This window comes from Amphiura filiformis, chromosome 10 (genome assembly GCF_039555335.1).
Source record: "Amphiura filiformis chromosome 10, Afil_fr2py, whole genome shotgun sequence".
NCBI classification, from domain to species: domain Eukaryota; kingdom Metazoa; phylum Echinodermata; class Ophiuroidea; order Amphilepidida; family Amphiuridae; genus Amphiura; species Amphiura filiformis.
The window spans coordinates 36276838-36290082 of record NC_092637.1 but is presented as its reverse complement, the minus strand read 5'-3'; the positions used below and the strand labels follow the sequence as shown (position 1 = coordinate 36290082).

Below are 13245 nucleotides of genomic sequence, written 5' to 3'. Positions count from 1 at the left end.
CTGAGGTCATGGCTCATCTTTGTACCAAGTGGGCCGCTAAAATGAGCTCAAAAGAAGGAATCGCCGTCCCACGAGTAGTCTGAGCAATTTGGTGTTTTACATGTGCATTTTAATGAACCGGGTAGAAAACGTTGTTTGCATTATGTCATTTTGTATACATAATTTCATTAACTTGGATTAGAGTAGCCAATGAATATGTACCGTAAAACCTCGTCTACAAGCATATATAGTGTTTCTGATGAAAGCTAAATTAATACGATGCATGCGTAAATATGCCGAGACAATGGATTGGTCTTACAATAATACTTGTTTTTATATGCTAGGATCTGTAATTTATTTGCTCAAATTCCATAATGGCGCCTGGATTAATTTAGTTTTCATCAGGATCACTCTATATGCTTGTAGACGGGGTTTTACGGTATAACAAAATGTCGTATATACTAAACCACCCTTGACAAGGGTAAGTACGAGGGGCAGTCAGTATGTTTTAAGAGTAGACTCGCGACGTCATATGTGGCTTGTTTTCATGGCATTTCTCAATGATTACATAAACACTGTACCTTTGTCTTTCAAACAACACATGCAAAAATTATATCACACACATGATTACGTAACAGCATTAGCATAAAATCAATGGTCTAGAGTCACCTGGTGAAATTGAGTTGTTTTTGTTAAGGGAAATAAGAGGCTGAAATGAGGTATAGTTGTATTTTTATATTTTCTCGGGAATTAAAGAATGGAGAATGCTGCCTTTTGGAACAGTAATAGAACACAAACTACCAGTTCATTAAACCATGTTTGTTGGGCTGTAAATATTTTAGTTTGTTTAAAATGCATGGTCAAATATGTCTTATTTTTGACAAAAACAAGGCTTTTCTTTCTATTCAAATCTTGATATTGCCAAAAATAGCAAACGTGGAAATTTAATTTTTTTGGCCAGTTCTGTTGACTAATCTCCAAAAATTAAAACGGGGGTCTCCCTAGAAAATATTTGAATCCGTGATTAAAATATAACTGTTATTCTACCATTGTTACATTTATACAAAAAGTAGTGGTACAGAGAGAGAGGCCATCGTTTTAATAAGAAATTTATTTTTTAAACTTTTCTGGTCATTTCAGGTTGAGATCATCCATAAAAATTCATATAAATATTTAAATTGAAATTTTCATAGCATTTTGTAATATTTTAGGCCCTATTTACATGGAATTTTGCCATTTTCGTGCATTTCCACCATGTTGTATCGGTCATCCTACCTACGCATGCGCAGATTATTGTTTGATTTGCACCAGTTATCATCGCACTGAGTACTAGCTCTCACACGTGACCAGTCATTATATTTTAGTCTGTTTCATTTTGGAGATAATTAATGTCATTTGTAATAACTGCTTTTTCATTAACGCCATTTTTGCAGAATAATTTTGCTTAAATTCAAGCCCTAAAGTTGTTGAAGTTTCCAGATGTCCCGTTTCCACCACAGTTTAATGGCAAGTTTCATATTTTACCAAATGCAAGGACCTAGTGTTTATTCTTGCCAAAAACTAGCCTTATGCCCCTTGTACTTTTTCTGTTCTCGGACATTGTAAACACGTGTCTTTGCTGTAATTTAAAAGGCCCGCCTTTTTGCGTGATTTGGCAGTGTCCCTAGTATATTGATTTTATGCTAATGCTGTTACGTATTCATGTGTATGATATAATTTTTACATGTGTTGTTTGAAAGACAAAGGTACAGTGTTTATGTAATCATTGAGAAATGCCATGAAAACAAGCCACATATGACGTCACGAGTCTACTCTTAAAACATACTGACTGCCCCTCGTATATATGAAAAGAGATGCGTCAGTTTTTGGAAGGTATGGCTATAATATTTTGAATTATAACCTACATAAGACACTCTTAAGGGTATTTTTGAGGGACATGAGAACACATCAGACATATCGAATTGTATTCTGAATACGAGGAATGTTCTTCAAATAATTTTTGATTTTTTGAAATTGGAGATATAATACAAATTTTATGGTGAATTATTAAAAATTGTTTTTCATATTAAACAGCTCTCAAAGTAAAATTTATAAATCTAATGATATGTATTTAAAATGTATGTAGCTGGGAGGAAAAATCATTAGAAAATTTTGACATTTCGTATTGAAGATACACATTTTTCCCCAAAAGGCCTCAATTTTCTAGGTGTTTTTTTTTGGGGAAATCAAGATCTTCAATACGAAAGATCAAAATTTTCAAATGATCGTCAGCTTTTCCTCCCAGCTACATACACTTTAAGTAAATATAATTAGATTGATAAATTTTACTTCGAGGACTGTTAAAGGTCAAAAATATCAATTTCTAACAATTTGCCATAAAATTTGTATTTTATCGCGAATTTCAAACAATCAAAATTATTTGATGTCAGAAGGACATTCTTCGTATTCATAATGTAATTTGATGTCTGATGTGCTCTCATGTCCCACAAAAAAATCCTGTGCAAACGTTCATACCCCAGCCCTTAAAATGTTGGGTAATTTTTTCACAACGTTCGCTCAACTATGAATAACACAACTATTGAAATAAAACTTTCAGTGTCCATCGGACGATATAGAAAGTAGTTTAATTTGAGAAATGTGATTGCAATGTGGGTGCACACAATATTTTAAACGACACATTTAAACTTACTTGAAATTGTCGTTCAACAAGATCAATGACATTGTTTGAATTTTCCGCCATGATACCAACTTTTGCACCTGAAATATGTTTCGCAAGTTCCTGTACATGAAAAATCAAAATTGAATATTCAAGTGTCTATAGCATGTTCAGTAAATGCATCAAAGTTTCAAAGTTTCGTATTTTGGTATTGACTTTCTGAATAAAAGTCTAAACTACAATATCTGCTACGCTGTTTCGTTTAAATCATTTAAATACTAATTATGCGAAAATTTTATTAACCGCGTATTTACATAAATATATTTTTTCATCACAAGAATCAGTGAGACTACGGATCTTCTTTACAGCCTATCCGTCAATGACTGGTATTAACTTTGCTGTCTCATGACTGTTAATATTGCTTAGAATTATTATGAAACAGTTTTATTGGCTACCTGCCCGACTGGTTAAGGATAAAACGATGAGGGCGGCAGCCTCCCTACAGCCCCGCTACAGCCTCGTTCCACTTTAACATAAAGCCCGCAAGCCCGGCAGGGTTGACGTTCATAGTAAAGGCTTACACTAATGGAGTTGCAATATATAAGTGCCCCGCATGCCGTAGGGCATGAAAGAAAGGGTAAATATAACAATTTATGACACCACAAAACATATAAACGAGTACGGTATATTCTTAATAGCATTATCCATAATTCTTGTCTCGAGGGTGGGGAGAGGCTGTACCGGGACTGTAGCGGGGCTGTAGCGAGGCTGTAGCGAGAAATGGCTGATGTTTACCCAAACATATACCACCATAATAGACCAGGTTAAAACCACAGCAGCAGATAGGTGTATCCCATCATGCTCTGCAGTACCACAGTAGAACTGCACATGCCATAGAAAGTGTACACAAAATCCCTCACTTCAACTTTCAATTACTCGCTTATATCAGGGGAGTTAAGACTTTTGTTTGAAAAAATATGATCTCCAAAGTATTGTGAAACTATCCATAGCTCTCAATATCTAAGCCGCTCTTACTTATGTTTTGTATGTATTTGCTATGGAGCAAGCAGATGCATGATGGGATACTCCCTTCAGCTGCTGTAGGTTAAAACTGAGCTAAGTGCCACATGGAGAACAAGAAATTCTCATATGGTTTATCTGGACCAGTTTTGTAACCCTTGAGTTAAGCACTCATGGGAGATACGGTATTATGGATTACTTTACTAAATCTCTGTAAATCTCTCTCAAAAATGTTTTTCAAATCTATTTGCCAGCATTTTCGTAGCATTCAATATGTTGAATTTGTGTTGAATTCAAATTACTAAATAAGTAGTAACTGATATTCCATGTGCTTACCCGGTAGAGAAGTGTGAGACGCCCGTCTGGTACCGCAAAAACAGGAACAATGTTATTCCGTTGTAGAATTTCATTAAGTTGACCAACAGATGGATAGTCCTGGATGTTACAATAGAGAAGGACAGTGTGTTAATGGGTTGGTGAATAATGTGCAGTGGCGCTTGCCCAAGATCGCAATAGCTGGAGAAAGCTTGTAGTCGCCTGCTCCGCAGCCGACTGACGATGATGATGATGGCGTAGATTTCATTTTGACATGAGGGGATGGGGTTTGAAAAAAATTCTTGAAGTAAAGTGAATCGAGTACCTTTTGGCGAAAGAATAAGTTTAAGATATAAGTGCGCGAGAAGCGCGAGTCAAATTTTGCCATATTGAAGCTAAAATGGTAAACCATGGTGCAAAAGTGAACAAATTCGCGCGAATCTCGCAAAAATTGGCACTTTTTAGGCTATTGAAAAAAAAAACCCACATTATGACAAATAGAAACTACATCGGTTGGGATTTTAATCCATCCCTAATCTAAGGCACCATTATATTTAAAACAGGCGTCAACATAGGGGGATGATTGTATGGACCACCCCCCCCCCCCCTTATCAAAATATTGGCGACCCTATTTTTTCAGATTTAGGGTCGGTCGAAAAGGGTCATCTTTTTAAGGCCTAATAGCATAAATATAAGAAAAAACAACTAATATAAAATAACATGATCGTACGGTAAGCATGGTGGGTCCGATCAGACAAACAACATCAAAACGAAGAAGTTAAACAGCAATTCAGTATCGAAGTTACGTAATGTTACTATGTCAACGGGATCACGCGCTTGAGTTATGAACCACGATCGAAACAATCACCACACAAAGTATATGGCACTTGAAGGCATATCAAAATAGCGTGATCCGGTAACCAAGAGAATTACGTAACCACTTCGATGCTGAATATCGAAGACAAATCGTCGGCTGTATTCCATAGTGGCGTATAGTGGCGTATCGCAAATAAACAACTTTTCGAGAAAATCGGGTTTGAAGAAATGCCAATTTAAAATCGAGTTGTGTAAATCAGACATTCATCATATTTTGTAAATGCTGTGAAATATCTGTAAAAAACTAATCGTATTTAATTTTTATATATTTTTCAAAAGAAATAAATACATAATATTGCTGGCAAACTGAAAACAATAAGTACAAAACTATGCGTCACTATGGAAAACACGCAAAACGCAATACCCTAACCTATTAAACGTTAACCTTACGCCACCTCGATCGCCGTGTAATCCCTATGGGGTTACTTTTCTTCGGCTTTATACCATTGTGGCGTATAGGTCCGATAAATCACTATTCGCCACTTGCACGGTTCCGCCATTATGCACTATGTGCGGGAGAGCCTCGAACTGGCAGCATACATGAATGGGAATTGAACCAGTCATATAACATTCTGTGTAAGGTTACGTAATTCTTCCTTTCATGTATGCTGCCAGTTCGAGGCTCTCCCGCATATAGTGCATAATGGCGGAACCTGCAAGTGGCGAATGACATGCTAAGCGAGGTGTACGCCACTATGACATACAATGTTTTTCATTTTAGCCGATATTTCTTAATTATAAAATGTGTATAAAAAGTGGCGTATAGTCGATACGCCACTATGGAAAACACAACATTTCACTTTGTAACTATACGCCACATTTAATTAATTAATTACTAATTAATTAGCCAATTTTGACAGATGAGACTTAGAAAAATGAAAGAGAACATCATTAGAAACATATGTGCCAATTTAAAGAAAAATGACCAAAAATCACTATACGCCACTATGGAATACAGCCGACGATCAGGTAAAATGAGGTTATATCCGGATAAAACTAGTTGGATCCGACGATGCAAGGTGCTTGGAGCTGAGAAGTTTGAGATTTGCTAGGATCTTTCTAAAAGCGGCACTTCGTGACCTACAGCAAATATCATCCGTTTTTGAAGTACGTTTGGGGAATTAGGCTGCCTCATTCCCCAAACTTACTCCAAAAACGGTTGAGATTTTCATACCATGTTTGTATGCGCAAACTTTCTTGCAGATTCGATCTTTGGACAAAGACATCTTCCCGAGACATTATCCAAATTGTGTTTTCTGTTTGTTTGTTTGTTTGTTTGTTTTATTTCTTCTTTTCGTTACTCATTCAGTGGATGTTTTAAGGTATCCTCTGTTCTTCCATGAGGCCCTGTCGACGTATACAGAAACTACAACAATATACATGCAATTCATATCGCACAGGTTCAATACAAAATCAACTAACATTTTGAAAAAAAGCTTTTTTTCGTGGATATTTATATTCATCCATGCCCTAAAAAGAGGATTCTAAAATTACGAAATACCTTTAAGTTAACTTACTCGTTTGGTTTTAATACATGATATAATCATTATGTTTAACATTTTTGGTATATTTAATTTTACCTGATATATCGACTGATTGTATTCTGTGTGTGAGACATCCATATGGCACAGACCGTCATTGGGTCGTATGATGCCAGCTAGCTGAAGTATAAGGAAAATACATAAAACCGTTAAAGAAGGCCCTATGTCACATAATCGATAACGCAAAATAACGAAACATTTTAATAAAACCTAAGAATATTGTAAAAAAAAACACAAACATTTACAACATTCTCTAAAATAACGGAAAATATCAGTAGATATTCTAAGGTAACACTGAACATCAGGAAACCTTCTAAAATAATTTGTTTTTTAAGGATACTTTGCGTTGTCGATCAAGTGACATAGGGCCTTAAAGAATGTTTTACTTGCCGATAGAAGACTTCACTGTTATGGTTTCTAGATGTTACAGAGTCATATATTTGCGGAAAGTTGATTCAGGGCGGTGTCAGTCTGTTTCTTCACATACATACCCCCTCCTCCTCCATCCACCAATCAAGGTTTTGCAATGATATTGCTTTCATTGTTATTGCTGTTGTTGTTGTTGTTGTTGTTGTTGTTGTTGTTGTTGTTGTTGTTGTTCACTTGTTGTTGTTGTTTTACGTAGCCATTGTCATTTAATTTGCTTTTCTTTTTGTTGATTTGTAATGGGTGTGGTTGTAAATTGTTAGTGACGTTGTTGATGTTGATATGCTGTTATTATTGTACTTTTCAATGTTGTTATTTACCTTTCCGTCGCCAGCAATGTGAAACCCAGCATCAGTCACGAATACCAACATACGCCTGGCTCGATCACGCCATCCTATCTCTTTCTAAATGAAGACCAAATTAATGACGAAAAGAAAGAAAACAGATTTCAATTGAACGGACTCTTTACAGGGCGTGCGCAGCATTTGATTTTGACGGGGGCTCAAATATACGGCCGGGATATACGGTGGTCTGAGGGCTACGCCAGGATGGGAGTCGCCGATACACCGATTTGGGTACCTACCTTGCAGACTGCAGCTTGTAGTAGTGCGTCAAAACCACCTTCCACTGTGTCTAAATTGGTCGACACTTTAGAGTAGTAAATTTTTTCCTGTTTATATAATGAGAAAATTATCAACAACTTTTAGACCTACAAAGTATTATTGCAATATACAGCCAGGGAACCACACATCGCACACAATATAACATGAAATTGAAATGGAAACACAACATGTATAGGCAGCTAAGCCAGAGGAAATTCCGGGCATACATGCGTGTGCAGGGCCTTGAACCCCAGACCTTTGGATAGTGCGTCTGTTACACTTGACTAACCACTGAGCTAGACAGACTGTCTCTGACAAACATATCTCAAGTATCGTACTTAAGGATGAGAAGTCCGGAAAAACAGTACAAACAGCACATATAACACACCAGCAATGCAGCATACGAGATCAATTTATTGATGTTTACCCGCCAGCTTAATATATCTCATTAAGTATATAGGCTTATATTAAGTAAAGAGAAGAGGCTTACACATAGAAACACTGAAATATTACAAACAAGCACACGAGATCGTTAATTTAATATCGTGTGCAAGTCTGCAATGTTTGAGATTCCCCGTGAGATTCATCTATGATCCCGTGTACGAAATGCGGGACGAAATGTAAGCCTATTCACTTGTTTATCGATGAAAGTCGCATTTAACATGTTTAACATGTTAAAAGAAATTGATCTACGCTTTGAGAACGGTAGGCGACATAAGTCATCAAATGATCGTTTACCGGATAGGGTGATACTCAAAAACTCGGAATTTAACGTGTCGTGTTACCCAAGAAATACCAGAAAAGTTATTAATATACACATTTATCATTATATAAAGCAGTTCTCCATATTCATACACGGAGAACTGTTTTCCAAGTGTCAAAAAGCCTTTGATAAAGCAAATTAAGGATGGCTTCAAAACCAATCCACTAGTCGACACCCGGTGCCCTGGCAGAACAAGTGGTGTAACAACATTCTAAACAATAGAAACCAGACCCAACCACCAGCTCTACTAAGGCGCCGGCGGTCTGGTTTTGAAGCCACCCCTAAGGCGAATTTCAAAACTTACAAAAAATCTCCTGGTGTTGTTTGTGAGTGGTTGTTCATTCTTGTAACTAAATGGCGTGACACAATCTTTACAGCATGATGTATGGTGACACCTGGTAAATGAATGCATACAGAAGGAGAACGATATTGACCCTGTTCACATTAGGGAATTTTCTTCTTTCGACGAAGGTCCAACGAAGATTAAAAAGCATTTTTTCCTAATGTGTACGCACATGTCTTCGTTCGACGAAGATTAAAATTGCTTCGTTCAACGAAGCAAAAAAGGTTGTTTCGACGAAGGAATACTTCGTTCGACGAAGCTAATTTTGTAATGTGTACGCTCGCTTCGTTCGACGAAGGAAAGTGATCATGTGACAAGTGACCCTCGCCGGCTTTTTTAAGGCCCTGCACAATATTTTTAGATTATTTATGATTTTAAAAAAGGCACAAGGTAACTTTTGATTAATAATTATTAATTCTTGTTATTTTCTTTATTTTGAAATGTTCACAATTTCAATGGTACATTTTGTTTGTTCAGCATCATAGTTATGAGGTGGGAGGCGGGGGGGGGAACAGTAAACTCAAAGTCAATTGTGAAGGGCCTAATAGGCGAGCGTTAATAATAATAGCTTCGTTCGAGCTTCGTTAATTTTCATGTAATGTGTACAGTGCAGTGTCTTCGTTCGGTCTTCCTTCAGCGTAATGTGTACGCATTCTTAATTAGTTAATCAAGATAAACTTATCTTCGTCGAATGAAGAAATTTTCTAATGTGAACAGGGATATTGTCACTCACGTCGATTTCATTGGTGATTTCATCAATAGAAACAAATTAGTTCGATCTTTCGATCGACCATCAATGCTTGGTCGATCGTTATTATTTATGAAATCAAATAAATGACTATTGTTAATTGTGATAACATATGAATCTTTGGCTGTATTAACAATGATGTATATAAATTCAGCATTAATTCTGGCTAATGAGTTGTTAGTTCATTAATAACGAGCATTGAAGCAGCATCGACGGTCGATCCAAAGACCGAACAAATTTGTTTCTGGTGCCTAAAACATCGTGAACACCAAAAACACTAATTAACACCCTCCCATCTACCCCCTCCTAGACCCACACAGCACGCACCCACATTCACCCCCACCCACACCCACACACAAATGAAAACAAACGAAAGCAATATGTATAAACGTACTAGTACTAACTCAGGGCGGTAAGAAAAAGGTAGTCTAGCCTAGACTGTAGTAAAATACGCCCTTTTACTTTACATTGTTTACGTCCATGTTATTTCTTTTGTTTATTTATTTAAGTTTACTTTTAGATAGTTAGATACAAACACCCTACCCAACCACACTACCCAGCGACAATTACAATATGATAGGTCTGTCACACTACGACGGACTGGATTAACGTACATCACCGAATACAAAAATATTTTATTCGGTGGAAAAATCACCAGTCCGGCAGAAGATTCGGTGGGATTTTGGGTCCGATTCCCGTTCGTCTCTCTATGCGTTGTGGCCGCTAATAACCCTGCAAGCGTCTTATATCCGATCGTTCAACGTCCGACAAATGACCGGATTTGGGGGTCCGATTCCCGTTCGTTTCTCTATGCGTTGTGGCCGCTAATAATCCTGCAGGCGTCTTATATTCGATCGTTCAACGTCCGACAAATGACCGGATTTGGGGGTCAACGTCCGACAAATGTCCGGATTTTGGGATCCGATTCCCGTTCGTCTCTCTATGCGTTGTGGCCGCTAATAATCCTGCAGGCGTCTTATATTCGATCGTTCAACGTCCGACAAATGACCGGATTTGGGGTCAACGTCCGACAAATGTCCGGATTTTGGGATCCGATTCCCGTTCGTCTCTCTATGCGTTGTGGCCGCTAATAATCCTGCAGGCGTTTTATATTCAATCGTTCAACGTCCGACAAATAACCGGCGAATCCGTGGCATGTGGCACCAACAGGGACGTCCACACTATCAGAAAAGTGGGGAGGAGAGGGTGTTTGAGAGGGTTTTTGACCCCTTAGAGGCAGTGACGTAGCAAGCACTTTTTCAGAGGGTGAACAAAGTGGGGAAAGACAACTTTAAGGGGAAAACTTTGACGAAAATGGTCAAATATTGGCTAATAAGTACAAAAGGGCTACAAATCTGATATATCAGGGCAACCAGAGTCCGGGGGCAATAGAGGTGAGAAACCTTTGGACAATGAAGGCCCAATTGAAGCCATTTGTCATTTTTTTTTTCAATTTTAGTACTATTATTGGGTACTATTTTAGTTTGAAACAGCCGCAAATTGGTGAAACGAAAGCCTAATTGAAGCCATTGAAAAGTTTTCACAATTATTGTATAATATAAACAATTGTTTTAAAAATAACACGTGGATGTCCATAGCAGAAGCAAAAGGAAGACTTGTCCATTTTTCAAAATGAAGGTCCAATTGAAGCCATTTGCATGGGGACTGTAGGGCCTATTAGGCCTGGGCCTATTGTGTAAAAATTTAGTTTTAAAATGGAAAATTTGGACAATTGTTTTTGGTGCATCATTTTTACACTATTATTGCCTTAAACAAAAAACAAAGAAGGCCCGAACTGAATTTGCAAAATTTAAAATGTTACACTGATCCACTGACACTTTAAGATATAAGACTTCAGACTCGTAATTTCAGGTAAAGCATGCATGGATTGATATGTTAAGGTTATTAATTATTTTAAACTGTTGTGATTTGGTAGTTCACAGCATCTTACGAATGGTAGTGAGCTTTGGCAAAAACTGCATTGCTCAATTCATAGCGAGCGTGTAGACGAATTAAAATATCACAGATATACTTTGATAGGTGCTGCGGTTCTTGAGTTACGTTGTAAAGAGGTCTGAAACAACAACACTTTTGTAAAACGTACATAACTCATTAACAACAATAAATTAGGCAAGTTTGCAAAGTATATGATTTGTAGAATGAACTTGTGCAAAGCATCAAGGTGTTAATTTTCAATAATATATTGATCTAGATAATGAAAATCGATTTTTAGGTTGCTTCGACCAACAATACCTCGTCTACCCTTAAAGTCAGTAATAGACCTAAGTCCGTCTTAAATACTGATTTTGGTGACAAAATGTCACGGGCCTTACATAGGCCCTATCGACGGGCCGGCAGTAATTTTCACATGCTTTTGGGCCAAGGAACGACATTTAAAGCACTGCCTATAATAATCACAGGCCTATACTTAGGCTTACTATATACTATCCTGGGCCTACTCAATAACATACAATTTAACCTTTTCCATGTTTTCTCTTCTTTTTTCTTTCTTGTCAATCACTAAAACTGGTAGGAATTTGATATTGCGTCCTCTACCCTTCAGAAAGTGCCCCTCCCTCAACATGCTCAATACTACTTACATGTATAGGCCTACAAAATTACGTGCAATTTAACTTTTTTCTTCTCTTCTCTCTTCAATTTTTCTCACTTTCTTTTCTTTTTCTCTCCTTTCCCCTTTTTTCTACTTGTCAGTCACTAAAGTACTGGGGAAATATGATGTTGCGTCACACATCCTTCAGAACCCCCCCCCCATGATTGATGCACATGTTCGCCATAGGCCTACATCCGGCACAAGCGCCTGCGAAACCTTGCAAACACCTGCGGTATATAAACGAAAGAATAACGAACAAACCCAGAACTGTACGAACACACATCGGACAACTTCCGAACATGTGTATTCGGCACACTCCGTTTCAAGTTTTGTGCATGCACAAAACTTGAAACGTATTGTCGACGGACTAAACAATCATCACCTAACACGAAACGCATTTGGCGGATAATAGCAGGACATATGAAGAACATAAAACGAACATTGACGAACACTAACGGATTTGCTAAAATACCATCCGTTTCTTATACGGAAGACCGATCCGGTGTAGTGTGACACTAACACGGTCTGGGTCAACGTACATCACCGAATGCAAAAATATGCTATCCGGTGGTGAAGGCCTCACAGGAACGTATTTGCAACGAACATGGGCCGAGTGCAACGAACAAAGAACGAACATTAACGAAAGGAGAGCGAACAAACTCCGGCAATATTCAGCACCATACGAACACACATCGGATAAATACCGAACATATGTATTCGGTACACTCCGTTTCAAGTTTTGTGCATGCCGACGGACTTAACGAACATCACCTAACACGAAACGCATTTGGCGGATGATAGCAGGACATAAAAAGAACATAAAACGATCATTGACGAACAACAACGGATTTACTAAAATACCATCCGTTTCTTGTACGGAAGACCTATTCGGTGTAGTGTGACAGAAGCATGAGTGAATGATTCATCTCCCCATTTCACCAGTTTCCATGGTTTACTGGAGGCTACGCACTGTGGTTATCATGGTGGTATTTGTGCTCTCAAATAGATTTATTCAATCATGTCAATAATACTTTACATTTCATTAATATCATACGCTACAACTCACGTGGTTTGGTCCAGTAAGACAAACGGTAGTATAGTTTTGTCGACAAATGCCCCAAACCCCAGCCGTAAGTCACTTGTTAGTCGTCTTAACCGTCGCACTAGAAATAAAACAAATATACCGAAAATGCCCCTTTAATGACCTTTGATCCCAATTCTGTTTGCACCCTATGGGCACTGGATATAGCCGATACATATGTGCAAGTTACGTAATTGTAGGGTGTACCATGTAGGAGGAGAAGCATTTTGAAGTCTGTTGCAGAAGAAGAGGAAGAAAGAAGAATCGGATAGCAAAACAGTACC

General features: G+C 37.8%; 1 protein-coding gene across 1 annotated transcript in view; it reads right to left on the bottom strand.

Annotated features, from left to right (window-relative positions):
* LOC140162802 (integrin beta-2-like) overlaps positions 1–13245 on the bottom strand; it is a 43779-nt gene that overhangs the window by 16784 nt on the left and 13750 nt on the right. The window contains exons 6-12 of the mRNA XM_072186107.1: positions 12947–13043; positions 8483–8573; positions 7397–7483; positions 7134–7217; positions 6427–6507; positions 3992–4090; positions 2669–2758 (exon numbers count right to left, since the gene is read on the bottom strand). Of these exons, the coding sequence (XP_072042208.1) occupies positions 2669–2758; positions 3992–4090; positions 6427–6507; positions 7134–7217; positions 7397–7483; positions 8483–8573; positions 12947–13043 (629 nt within the window). The remainder of the gene's footprint in view (positions 1–2668; positions 2759–3991; positions 4091–6426; positions 6508–7133; positions 7218–7396; positions 7484–8482; positions 8574–12946; positions 13044–13245) is intronic.